The 14,038-nt window shown below is 40.7% G+C and overlaps 1 protein-coding gene across 1 annotated transcript; it reads right to left on the bottom strand.

Moving 5' to 3' along the window:
- Positions 1–5,330: 5,330 nt before the first annotated feature.
- On the bottom strand, positions 5,331–8,480 carry SCGB3A2 (secretoglobin family 3A member 2; the record flags this gene model as incomplete). Its single annotated transcript, XM_082652560.1, has 3 exons — positions 5,331–5,354; positions 5,751–5,953; positions 8,426–8,480. 3 exons carry the CDS (start codon positions 8,478–8,480, stop codon positions 5,331–5,333), a joined length of 282 nt encoding a protein of 93 aa, XP_082508686.1.
- Between the last annotated feature and the right edge of the window lie 5,558 nt (positions 8,481–14,038).

Below are 14,038 nucleotides of genomic sequence, written 5' to 3'. Positions count from 1 at the left end.
TATGGGGGTCCCAGAAGAAGAAGAGAAAAAGAAAGGGACTGATAAAATATCTGAAGAGATTATAGTTGAAAACTTCCCTAATATGGGAAAGGAAATAGTTAATCAAGTCCAGGAAGCACAGAGAGTCCCATACAAGATAAATCCAAGGAGAAACACACCAAGACACATATTAATCAAACTATCAAAAATTAAATACAAAGAATACATATTAAAAGCAGCAAGGGAAAAACAACAAATAACACACAAGGGAATCCCCATAAGGTTAACAGCAAGCCAGAAGGGAGTGGCAGGACATATTTAAAGTGATGAAGGAGAAAAACCTACAACCAAGATTGCTCTACCCAGCAAGCATCTCATTCAGATTTGATGGAGAAATTAAAACCTTTACAGACAAGTAAAAGCTGAGAGAGTTCAGCACCACCAAACCAGCTTTACAACAAATGCTACAGGAACTTCTCTAGGCAAGAAACACAAGAGAAGGAAAAGACCTACAATAACAAACCCAAAACAATTAAGAAAATGGGAATAGGAACATACATATCGACAATTACCTTAAATGTAAATGGATTAAATGCTCCCACCAAAAGACACAGACTGGCTGAATGGATACAAAAACAAGACCTATATATACGCTATCTACAACAGACCCACTTCAGGCCTAGGGACACATACAGACTGAAAGTGAGGGGATGGAAAAAGATATTCCATACAAATGGAAACCAAAAGAAAGCTGGAGTGGCAATTCTCATATCAGACAAAATAGACTTTAAAATAAAGACTATTACAAGAGACAAAGAAGGACACTGCATAATGATCAAGGGATCGATCCAAGAAGAAGATATAACAATGGTAAATATTTATGCACCCAACATAGGAGCACCTCAATACATAAGGCAAATACTAACGGCCATAAAAGCAGAAATCGATAGTAACACATTCATACTAGGGGAGTTTAACACCCCACTTTCACCAATGGACAGATCATCCAAAATGAAAATAAATAAGGAAACACAAGCTTTAAATGATACATTAAACAAGATGGACTTAATTGATATTCATAGGACATTCCATCCCAAAACAACAGAACACACATTTTTCTCAAGTGCTCATGGTACATTCTCCAGGATAGATCATATCTTGGGTCACAAATCAAGCCTTGGTAAATTTAAGAAAATTGAAATTGTATCATGTACCTTTTCAGACCACAACGTTATGAGACTAGATATCAATTACAGGAAAAGATCTGTAAAAAATACAAACACATGGAGGCTAAACAATACACTACTTAATAACGAAGTGCTCACTGAAGAAATCAAAGAGGAAATCAAAAAATACCTAGAAACAAATGACAATGGAGACACGACGACCCAAAACCTATGGGATGCAGCAAAAGCAGTTTTAAGAGGGAAGTTTATAGTAATGCAATCCTACCTTAAGAAACAGGCAACATCTCGAATAAACAACCTAATCTTGCACCCAAAGCAATTAGAGAAAGAAGAACAAAAACACCCCAAAGTTAGCAGAAGGAAAGAAATCATAAAGATCAGATCAGAAATAAATGAAAAAGGAATGAAGGGAGCAATACCAAAGATCAATAAAACTAAAAACTGGTTTTTAGTTCTCTTCTCAAAACTGGTTTGAGAAGATAAACAAAATTGATAAACCATTAGCCAGACTCATCAAGAAAAAAAGGGAGAAGACTCAAATCAATAGAATTAGAAATGAATAACAAGAAGTAACAACTGACACTGCAGAAGTACAAAAGATCCTGAGAGATTACTACAAGCAACTCTACGCCAATAAAATGGACAACCTGGAAGAAATGGACAAATTCTAAGAAATGCACAACCTGCCAAGCCTGAATCAGGACGAAATAGAAAATATGAACACACCAATCATAAGCACTGAAATTGAAATTGTGATTAAAAATCTTCCAACAGAGGCTTCCCTGGTGGCGCAGTGGTTGAGAGTCCACCTGCCAATGCAGGGGACATGGGTTCGTGCCCCGGTCCGGGAGGATCCCACGTGCCACGGAGCGGCTGGGCCCATGGGCCATGGCCGCTGAGCCTGCGCGTCTGGAGCCTGTGCGTCCGGAGCTTGTGCTCCGCAACGGGAGAGGCCACAACAGTGAGAGGCCCGTGTACAGCAAAAAAAAAAAACCAAAAAAAAACTTCCAACAAACAAAAGCCCAGGACCAGATGTCTTCACAGGCAAATTCTATAAAGCATTTAGAGAAGAGCTAACACCTATCCTCAAACTCTTGCAAAATATAGCAGAGGGAGGAACACTCCTAAACTCATTCTATGAGGCCACCATCACCCTGATACCAAAACCAGACAAGGATGTCACAAAGAAAGAAAACTACAGGCCAATATCACTGATGAACATAGATGCAAAAATCCTCAACAAAATACTAGCAAACAGAATCCAACAGCACATTAAAAGGATCATACACCATGATCAAGTGGGGTTTATTCCAGGAATGCAAGGATTCTTCAATATATGCAAATCAGTCAATGTGATACACCATATTAACAAATTGAAGGAGAAAAACCATATGATCATCTCCATAGATGCAGAGAAAGCTTTTGACAAAATTCAACACCCATTTATGATAAAAACCCTGCAGAAAGTAGGCATAGAGGGAACTTTCCTCAACATAATAAAGGCCATATATGACAAACCCACAGCCAACATCGTCCTCAATGGTGAAAAACTGAAAACATTTCCACTAAGATCAGGAAGAAGACAAGGTAGCCCACTCTCACCACTCTTATTCAACATAGTTTTGGAAGTTTTAGCCACAGCAATGATAGAAGAAAAGGAAATAAAAGGAATCCAAATCGGAAAAGAAGAAGTAAAGCTGTCACTGTTTGCAGATGACATGATACTATATAGAGAGAATCTTAAAGATGCTACCAGAAAACTACTAGAGCTAATCAGTGAATTTGGTAAAGTAGCAGGATACAAAATTAATGCACAGAAATCTCTGGCATTCCTATACACTAATGATGAAAAATCTGAAAGTGAAATCAAGAAAACACTCCCATTTACCACTGCAACAAAAAGAATAAAATATCTAGGAATAAATCTACCTAAGGAGACAAAAGACCTGTATGCAGAAAATTATAAGACACTGATGAAAGAAATTAAAGATGATACAAATAGATGGAGAGATATACCATGTTCTTGGATTGGAAGAATCAACATTGTGAAAATGACTCTACTACCCAAAGCAATCTACAGATTCAATGCAATCCCTATCAAACTACCACTGGCATTTTTCACAGAACTAGAACAAAAAATTTCACAATTTGTATGGAAACACAAAAGACCCCAAATAGCCAAAGCAATCTGGAGAACGAAAAACGGAGCTGGAGGAATCAGGCTCCCTGACTTCACACTCTACCACAAAGCTACAGTAATCAAGACAGCATGGTAGTGGCACAAAAACAGAAAGATAGATCAATGGATCAGGATAGAAAGCCCAGAGATAAACCCACGCACATATGGACACCTTATCTTTGATAAAGGTGACAGGAATGTACAGTGGAGAAAAGACAGCCTCTTCAATAATTGGTGCTGGGAAAACTGGACAGGTACATGTAAAAGTATGAGATTAGATCACTCCCTAACACCATACACAAAAATAAGCTCAAAATGGATTAAAGACCTAAATGTAAGGCTAGAAACTATCAAACTCTTAGAGGAAAACATAGGCAGAACACTCTATGACATAAATCACAGCAAGATCCTTTCTGACCCACCTCCTAGAGAAATGGAAATAAAAACAAAAATAAACAAATGGGACCTAATGAAACTTCAAAGCTTTTGCACAGCAAAGGAAGCCATAAACAAGACCAAAAGACAACCCTCAGAATGGGAGAAAATATTTGCAAATGAAGCAACTGTCAAAGGATAAATCTCCAAAATTTACAAGCAGCTCATGCAGCTCAATAACAAAAAAACAAACAACCCAATCCAAAAATGGGCAGAAGACCTAAATAGACATTTCGCCAAAGAAGATATACAGACTGCCAACAAACACATGAAAGAATGCTCAACATCATTAATCATTAGAGAAATGCAAATCAAAACTACAATGAGATATCATCTCACACCAGTCAGAATGGCCATCATCAAAAAATCTAGAAACAATAAATGCTGGAGAGGGTGTGGAGAAAAGGGAACACTCTTGCACTGCTGGTGGGAATGTGAATTGGTTCAGCCACTATGGAGAACAGTATGGAGGTTCCTTAAAAAACTACAAATAGAACTACCATATGACCCAGCAATCCCACTACTGGGCATATACCCTGAGAAAACCAAAATTCAAAAAGAGTCATGTACCAAAATGTTCATTGCAGCTCTATTTACAATAGCCCGGAGATGGAAACAACCTAAGTGCCCATCATCGGATGAATGGATAAAGAAGATGTGGCACATATATACAATGGAATATTACTCAGCCATAAAAAGAAACGAAATTGAGCTATTTGTAATGAGGTGGATAGACCTAGAGTCTGTCATACAGAGTGAAGTAAGTCAGAAAGAGAAAGACAAATACCGTATGCTAACACATATATATGGAATTTAAGAAAAAAAAATGTCATGAAGAACCTAGGGGTAAGACAGGAATAAAGACACAGACCTACTGGAGAACGGACTTGAGGATATGGGTAGGGGGAAGGGTGAGCTGTGACAGGGCGAGAGAGAGGCATGGACATATATACACTACCAAATGTAAGGTAGATAGCTAGTGGGAAGCAGCCGCATAGCACAGGGATATCAGCTCGGTGCTTTGTGACCGCCTGGAGGGATGGGATAGGGAGGGTGGGAGGGAGGGAGATGCAAGAGGGAAGAGATATGGGAACATATGTATATGTATAACTGATTCACTTTGTTATAAAGCAGAAACTAACACACCATTGTAAAGCAATTATACTCCAATAAAGATGAAAAAAAAATCTTTAGAAGTAGGGAAATAGGAACATAAGGCATCTGGAAACATTGTCAGATAAACAACAGTTGAAGAAAATGGAAACCTTCAATTTAGAGATAAGGAGATGGAAAAAATCATTACTCCTTACTGAAAATGCGAGCTGTCTTTATAACAACAGGCTCTCTAGAGTTTATAACACAAGGAAAAAATTATGTAGTTAGGCCCTTCTGAATAGAGTTTCCCAAATAAAAATAGGACAAACTGAAGTCTGTTCATTGTTTTATTCATTCTTTTCAGGGGTCACTGAATTTTAGGATGGAAGGAGTTTCAGCCAGGGTGGAGGAGAGCATCATCTCCCTCCCTCCTCCACTCTTGCTGTTTTCTGCTGTCACACCAAATATGAGAGTGCCTCCTAAAAGTCAAAAAGGCAATATTAAAAATAAGAGCAGCTTACATATCATTAGCACATCTCCAAAAATAGTCACTATCCTATTTCGCTACCATTTTACTTACAAAGAAACAAAAGCTCAGAGTGGTTAAGTCCCATCCAGAATCACAAAGCTGGGAAGTGGCACACATTTCACGACTAGCATACGTCTGCCTCATTCAAAAATTCCTTCTAGAACTGTGGATATTGCACTTTCCTTGAGATTCCAGGACATGTGAAATGTGTATGAGTACAGTAAGCAAGGGGGAAATACAGGTTCACAAATGAGAACAAGGTGGGGTGGGAGTGGGTGGAGAGGGTGAGCACTCATGGTGACTAAGCCCTGCCCTTTGATGAGTCAGCCCCACAAGCTGTAGCTACCAGCAGTTTCTTCACGGCCTCAGAGGTCTCTGGTCCCAGCTCACTCACACACTTCCTTAGCCCTTCCACAAGGTGCTCAACAGAAATGCCCAGAGTTTTCAGAAGAAGCTTAAGTGGGTCCATGACTGGGAGAACATTGTCCAGAGGTAAAGGTAAAGCCTTGTTGACAAGAAGTGGCAAACTGTTGATGAGGAAGGCGGTAGCTGCGGAGCAAAAGAGATCCCAGGTAAAACAAGGCAATTCCAGTTCCTATGACACCACCTTCCACTCTCTCCATTAATGGCTCCATTCCAGCCCTACTCATCTTGATTTCTCAAGAAAACATCGGCTTCCGGACCTTTGCCCCTCCCATTCCACCTCTCTAGAACTTGCTTTCCCCAGATAACTACATGCCTTTCTTCCTTCCTAATTTGGTCTCTCCTCAGATGTTACATTCTCAGAGATGTATCTAAAATGGTATCACCCGTCACCCTCTATCTTTATTTTTTCTTACCACTACTTAAAGTATTAAATCTTTATTCATTCCTTTACTTTGCCTTCATCCTGTCACTAGTATGTAGGATTCAAGAGAATAAGAAATTTGAGTTTTATTCACTACCATCACCCACGCCTAGGACAGACCCGGGCATATAGTAAGCACTCAAAAGATACTGGTGATTGACTAGATGGGAGTATAGTTTGCATGTGGCTGTCTCCATAGCCCACAAGCTTGAAACCAAAGGGAAGATGCCATAATGAACCTCCACTTGGAGATGTGAATGGACCCAACCACAGCCCAGGAAACTGCTCCCAACCAGTCCAACTCAATGCTACAAACATAAGTGAATACAGACTCTATGCCAGTTGGTGCAGATACACAGATGAATAAAACAAGATATTCCACTCAGAGAACTCACACAGTCTGGTGGAAAATAAAGATTTATGTATGCCACAGTGCAGCATGTGCTATGCTAATATTATGGACAAAGCTCTATGGAAACACAAAAGAAGTGATGATTAATTCTAACCTAGGAGAATGCTACAGGAATCTTCCAAGAACAGATGTTGCAGGAGATGTGTCTTGAGGCAAATGCCAGGATCACAGGTAAATAAGGGGAGCAGCATTTTAAAGAGGAACAAAATTAACCAAGGCATTGAGATATTAAGGTGAAAGTGCATACACAGGATGGTGAGTCTTCTTCAGAATTCCAGTGTGGTGTGCTAAGGAGGGATAAAGAAGGTTAGGCTGCAACTTGGGTGGGGCGGATTTTCAAAGGCTTGAATGTCATACAGATGAGTTTGAGATTTTTTTCCCCAAGGGTAATGGGGAGCTATCAAGCCTCTTATATGGAATAATTGCATTTTTATACCTTCAGCTTTAGAAAGATAACTTTCACACAGAAGAGGTTAGAGAATGAGGATAATGCTTATGATACATATATTTACAAAACACATTTGCGTATGTATAAATACATACATGCAGAAGCGCACACATAAGACACACATCCTCCTGCTGGCTAAGACCCTGCCAGTACTTCATTCTCTTTGTAATACTTTTTATTTTCCCATTCAAATCTTAAAAATGAAGCTTGCGCACCTATTTCCCCTTCATCTTCTACCACCCATTTTCCCTCCAAAACTCTCCCCCAGAAGGGGGATATTTATTTCCCCTCCACCCATCTTTCTGCTGCCACGTCTTCCCATGTGTCCTTAGACACTAAAGGACAACAAAATAGCCAAAACTGGTGAAGTTACAAATCAGTTCAAAAATTCAAAAAAAATTCACAAGCCAAAGTTGCCAATGTAGGCATGGGTATCACAGTTTCTCACGATTAATCTCCGTACTTCTTACTTTCAACACTTTGGTGAGTGTCTTCTTTGTACGTACCTACATATTCCAGGGGGGAGACCCTCAAAGCTTTTTGTTCTCCAAATGAGCAGTGGCCATGATGATGGATTTTGCAGATGCGCCCAAATATCTCTTCCTATATGACTCCCTCCAAAAAGAAAGGATCAGTTTCCATTCTCCTCCAAGAAATCAGACTCTATACCCTACCTAGAAATGGAACTGTTCACCCCTCAGCTCTCCCACAGAGCTCTATTTGTATTGTCATTGTGCATTAATGACTGGTCTAGTACGGCCGTGACTTCTGTAGAAGTCTTCTCTCCCTTGCCAGACTGTAAGAACCTTGAGAACAATATTTATGTTTGATTCAGGTCTGAATCTTCTAATGCCTATCCAGTGACCAACAGCTTATAGCCATTCAGCAAATACCCATTGATTGTCTGAACAGATAAATGTAGCTATGTCTCAAGAGAACCAATGCTGCAATCTGATTAGAGATGATAGCAAGAATGACTCCATATAGTTTCAGAAACATAAAAGAAAGAAGTCACAAAATCAGATCTTAACTCAAAATTAAGGAAAATTAATGGTGGCCAAAGTTCAATAATGAAGTGCTTTTGTTGAACCTCTGTGGTAGCTGGTTAACTTCTTTGTAGGATACACCAGGGATGGTATTTGTATTGGGTTAGAGCTTGGAGCTGGGAGCAGGGGGCATCTGAAGTCCCTTCTGACCTTACTATTCTGTGGCTCTAAAACTCCCTCCACCATATTCCACTGGGAGCCTAGGCTTAATAGTTGTGTTCCTGTTAACAGAAAAATAGAGAAATATCATATGTTCCCGGCTACTTACCAGAGTAACTGCAAATGCTGATGGTCACCAGCAGGAACACAGTGACCAGCTTCATTGTACGTTATCTGTGATATTTACCTGGAGTTTAAGATTAAACTGGAAAACCTAATGAGTCCACCAAGCCAGTGGTTCCCCTTGCTGTACCAAGTGTGGCAGTGGCTTTTGCACACACCCATATTTATACACCGAACAGGGACCTGAATTTCAGTCACTACCACTTGACTCGCCCCAGGGAAGAAAAGCATGGAGGTCGTGTTTTCTCACTAAACAAATTGGAGGTTTTTTTCCGTTTTCCCTCATGTTCCCATGAGAAACAAAGCCCTATCTTAAAACACTCTCAAGGATCTCTTGCATAAGCTCTTAAACAGAGTTGCGGGTGGGAAGCAAAGAGTTCTAAAAGTCCTTCTGGAAGAACTCTGAAAAGAAGGGAAGGTTTCATATTGGGATTAAAGAGGGTGAAAATTATGTTGCTTTCCTCCAGTTTCCTAATAAAGTTTGGAGAAACATATTAACTGATGAGCTCGCCAGGTGTAGGAGTAATCCTGACCTCCCTTTAGCCCTGAAATAATACAGACTCAGCTTACTGGCATCTAGTGCCACATTTCTCTGGAATTTACCTCCACCCACCCCATCCCTGTTCACACATCTACTATGGCAAGATCTTCTACCATTTCTAGTGTCTCCCACTTATTTGGGGAACACCCAGGGTCATGCCTTCTCTGTGTTCTCATATAGCTCAGGATCGAAAATCAAAATGCCTTTTTAAAAACCTGGGATTCAATATTTACTCTTTGTGTAACCTTAGATTTGACGTATTTCATTCTATAGTATTGTTCTCCTCATCTAAAATGGGACATTTAACAGCTAACAGCAAGATGGTCTCAAAGGTGTGTGACCCTGAGAAAAAAATTTTTTTTACAACACCCCATCTATATGGACAACTTGGGTCACCAAAATATGCATGTCAGTACCCTTCTGGCAGTCCAGTCCCTTGTAATCATGCAAAAGAAATATTGTGCTGACCACAGGAACAATCTGCTTGCAAGGCTGCCCTCCTGCAACCAGTACTCAGCCATGGGGCCCTAGGATGACCCTATTTGTAAGCCCAAGTCCTAGCGTTCCTTGGGGTATCTGGTACCGGAAAGAGAGAAAGAACGACACTTGAAGGGGAGAAATAAGATCCAGGGTCCAGGTGGATCCCAGTCCCAGCTCGGAACTCCCTGACCAAATGACATTGCTGGCCCCAGCCTCCCCCTGCCACTGAAGGGGTACTCAGAACATTGTGAGGAAGATACGTCAAGGCATAGTCCGCTCTAGGTGCAAGGCCAGGAGTTGGGGCCCCACTTGAGGGTGTGTTATTGTTATGAGGATTTAATGTAGTTACGTAGATCCAGGATATAACTGTACCAAACCAAGATTAACACCTAACAAGTGTCACCTGCTATTCATTTGTGTACATTACCGAGTTATAACTGCCATTTCTTTAGTTTTCTGCTACATTATAAACTGCATGGAGGAGATCATGTATTACTGCCACATGTACGCAATCCTGCCCCTTCTACTGCTTTCTCTGCCAGAGACGGCTTCAGTTTTTCCTGGGGAACTATCACCTAGCCAGGGATGTTGATGTTCCAGAACTCTCACAGGGCCAAGGTTGTGTGTGGTAAAGTGGTGGCGAGTTGATGCCATCCTTTATTTTTATGTTATGACCTTTCTATAGGATACGAAAACTGTACTGCCCTCATCTCTGCTGGTTGTTTCCATTTTGCTCTCACATCCTTTCTCACATCCTTTCTGTGCATGTCCCCCCCTCTGCCCTGCACTATAGGAAGCTCAGTTTTACAAACTGTGGTCTCCAGACTTCCCAGCCAACTGCTTTCTGGTTAGGATCGGCTAACGGGAGGCACTGGGAAAGATTGGAGGGGAGAGAAAGGGAGAAATCAGGGTGCTTCTCCCTCTCTCTGCTTCAGGAGACATCTCGGGCAGTGACGGCCACTTCTCCATGGCTCCAGCTCCTTCCAGAAAGGCCCTTTCATCTGCGGTCCCTCACACACCAGGCAGTCCCACCATCAATCCGGCTTCCACGGTGCAGCCCCAGTCGGGCCCAACCTGCTCTCCCTATCCCTCCCGGCAAAGAAGTAGTAGCAGCTTCCTGCACTTTCTAATCTCAGAGTTGACTCGCCTTTCCCCTGGTTGCTTTAACTGCCTTTCTAGCATCTTGTAAATTATCCTTCAAGTTAAATTTTTCCTGTTTGATCACCTGGCATGGTTTTGACTTTCTGGCTATGTTCTGACTAACACAGCATACTACAATATAGTAGAGCTTTTGGCAAAAAACAGATATTTCTGTTTGGAAACGTAGCTTCCTTCTCGCAACTGCCAAGTTATGAGTCCACAAGGAGCTGGACCAATCCAGGAGAAATAGAGCAATACACACAACGGATGCTTCTCCCTTTCTACCCCTGAAGTGTGTGGCACTGTCTCCAGCTTGTCTGCTGGTCCTGGAGGTGAGTTCTTTCCCAGGAAGTTCCTCAGACCTCAGTTCTTTCCCAGGAAGTGCTAATAGATTTCTGGTGGGCCCATCTAATAGTCAACCAGACATCATCTTGACCAAAACCTGGTAGTAAACATGGATGGCTTAGACTAAAGGCTAGAACCTCCTCCATGCAAAACACACACACACACACACACACACCCTCTCTCTCTCTGTCACACTCACAAACACAAATGTCCACATGCTTACACATATATGAACAGTAATATGTGCACGTGAACAGACAGACATCACATAACCTTCAAGCACTACTGTTTTCACTTCTTTTGTTCAACAAATAGTTATTGAGCATCTGCTCTGTGCCTGACACTGTCAGGAACTAAGACTGGAGTAGTAAATGAGGCAAGCAAATTTCTTGCTTTTGTGGAGCTGACAGTGTATGGGATAAACAGACAATAAACAGATAAACAAATAAGAACTAGTAGTAAGTCCTATGAAGAAGCTAATAGGGTGCTCTGATTGTAAAGAACAAGAGGACTGGGGGTACAGTCAGACCTGAAAAGAGACTCAGAGTTGGCTACTCCCATGCTTCCTGCATTCTGAACCCATGTATTAGTCATGTCTTTTTATTCCATATTTCTGATGCTTTGACATTTTAGAGGCTTGCTGACCTTGGAGGGACTGCCCCTCCCAGGGCTAGCTAATTACTAGAGATAGCAAATGGCTCACCTGGGAGTGTACCTTTCATATGCAAACCAACCAATCCAGAGCCCACACTGCCAACCACCTCCTTCAGGGAGTCCTTGTCCTCCACCGGGCCACTGTCCACCTGCCTCAATCACCCCCAGGCCCAGGCAGGTACCACACAACTAGGGACAGTCCCTACACCCCAGAGCCCACTGAAATTATTCAAACTAGCCTATCCTAAACCTGCTTACCCTGTCTCCCCACCCCTTCCCATGGAAAACTCCTGGGAAGTTTGAGTAAAGGCTCCTGCCCACTCACCTGCCCCACCCTCCTGACAAACCCAGCGCCTCCCATGTGCCCTTACTGCCCTGTGGTGTGGCAGGACACTTTTCTTGGGAATCTGTCAGTAAAACAAGCTATCTTTTCAATGGCAGTTATCTCCTGATCTGATGACCTGAATAATAATAAAACATATTTTAAAACAGCCTTCTATGCTTTTCTTGTGCCTTTGTTATGCTACTGATACTGATATTATTTGTATTAATGTTTTCTTTCCCAGATGTTTGTTAACATCTCAGGCGGCTTTGTCTTGTTCACATTTGGATCCTAACACAGAATCCTACACACTTGATAATGTTATTAAGAACCACCAATCAGTGCCAGGCCCTAACTTTGCATATGGTGTCCATTTCATTCTCATAAAACCCCTGAAGATAAGAGCTTTTATCCCATTTTATAAATGAGAGGTCTGAAGCTGGAAGCAATGAATTAATTGCCGAGGTCACTTAGATAATATATAATGTGGCCAGAATTTGAGTCCTTTCTTCTGATTTGTATTTCTTTACCTTTAAACACTTAATTAATATGCTTTTCCAGTAAGCATTTGTTAGTAAATTAATTCATGAAAAGAAATGAAAAGGAGATGTATGCCAGTATTTCTAAATTAATTTTCAAAGTTTTTTCGAATGAATTTTTTGTGGAGATTAAATTTATAAGCGAGAGTGGAAGTTCAATTAGCCATTCAACAAGTATTTATGGAGCATGTTTGGTGGATCTGCCTCTGTGGTAAATTCTGGGAATACAGCAGGAAGAAAGCCGGCATGACTCTTGCCTCATCTTAATTATATTAAAGGAAACTGTTAGAAGCAAGTCAGTAAGTCCAACATAATAACAGCCATATACGACAAACCCACAGCTAACATCATACTCAATGGTGAAAAACTGAAAGCGTTTCCTCTAAGATCAGTAACAAGAAAAAGATGCCCACTCTCACCACTTTTATTCAAAATAATTTTAGAAGTCCTAGCCATGGTAATCAGAAAGGAAAAAGAAATAAAAGGAATCCAAATTGGAAAAGAGGAAGTAAAACTGTCACTGTTTGCAGATCACATGACACTATACATAGAAAATCCTAATGACACCACCAGAAAAACTACTAGAGCTCATCAGTGAATTCGGTCAAGTTGCAGGATACAAAATTAGGTTGCATTCCTATGCACTAACAATGAAAGATCAGAAGGAGAAACGAAGGAAACAATCCCATTTACCATTGAATGAAAAAGAATAAAATACCTAGGAATAAACCTACCTAAGGAGGCAAAAGACCTGTACTCCAAAAACAGTAAGATGCTGATGAAAGCAATTGAAGATGACACAAACAGATGGAAAGATATAAAGTGTCCTTTTTGTCTCTGTGAGGAGAATGACAGTTTTAAAGAAGCCAGCTGAATGTAGATTCAAGACACAAATCAGAAAAAGAAAAGAATCAGCCTGAGATTTCATCTCACACTCTTTCTTCTAGCTGAAAAGAGACAGTTATTGGGAAGTCACACTGGAGACATCCAAGTAGAGCTCATTATCTTCTCTTCTACTTTCTGTAAATTGGATGGTCAAAGTGACTTAAAGTGAAACCTAAATAAAACAGGATATAGCCTCAAAATTTGTCTTGAAAACACAAGCATGTAACAATCAAATGTCACAGCTTTGAATACCAACCTTATAGAGTTTGGAGAAAAGCAAAAATAATAATAACCTGTTCCTGGCTCTCTTCCCTATTGATTGAATCCTATTTAGTGAAAAATCAGTCCACTGTTGTTTAAGGCTAACTTTTAGCCCCTTTAGAGGCACTGCAAGGAAATCCAAATGGAACATGAGCCCATGAGGGTGAAACACAGGAAATGACACGTAAATCAAGACCAAATCAAAGTAAAAATCTAGGAAGCCTCAAAAAAGGAGAAAAGTGATTTGCCCAGGCTGGATGTTTCAAAGATGACTTCAAGTGGTTCTTGAATTCAAAAATTTGGATAAGAAGAGAAGATGAGAACTAAAAGTAGAATTTGTAATGTTTTATTTTAAGAAACTAACTGAGACAAGTAAGCTAAAAAGGAAGATGTGTGGAAAAAGTCTCTTTCTTCTTTCTCTCTCCAGCACTG

This window comes from Grampus griseus, assembly GCF_964374135.1.
Source record: "Grampus griseus genome assembly, chromosome: 3".
NCBI classification, from domain to species: Eukaryota; Metazoa; Chordata; class Mammalia; order Artiodactyla; family Delphinidae; genus Grampus; species Grampus griseus.
The sequence above is the reverse complement of the archived record's forward strand: the minus strand, read 5'-3'. Positions and strand labels throughout refer to the sequence as shown.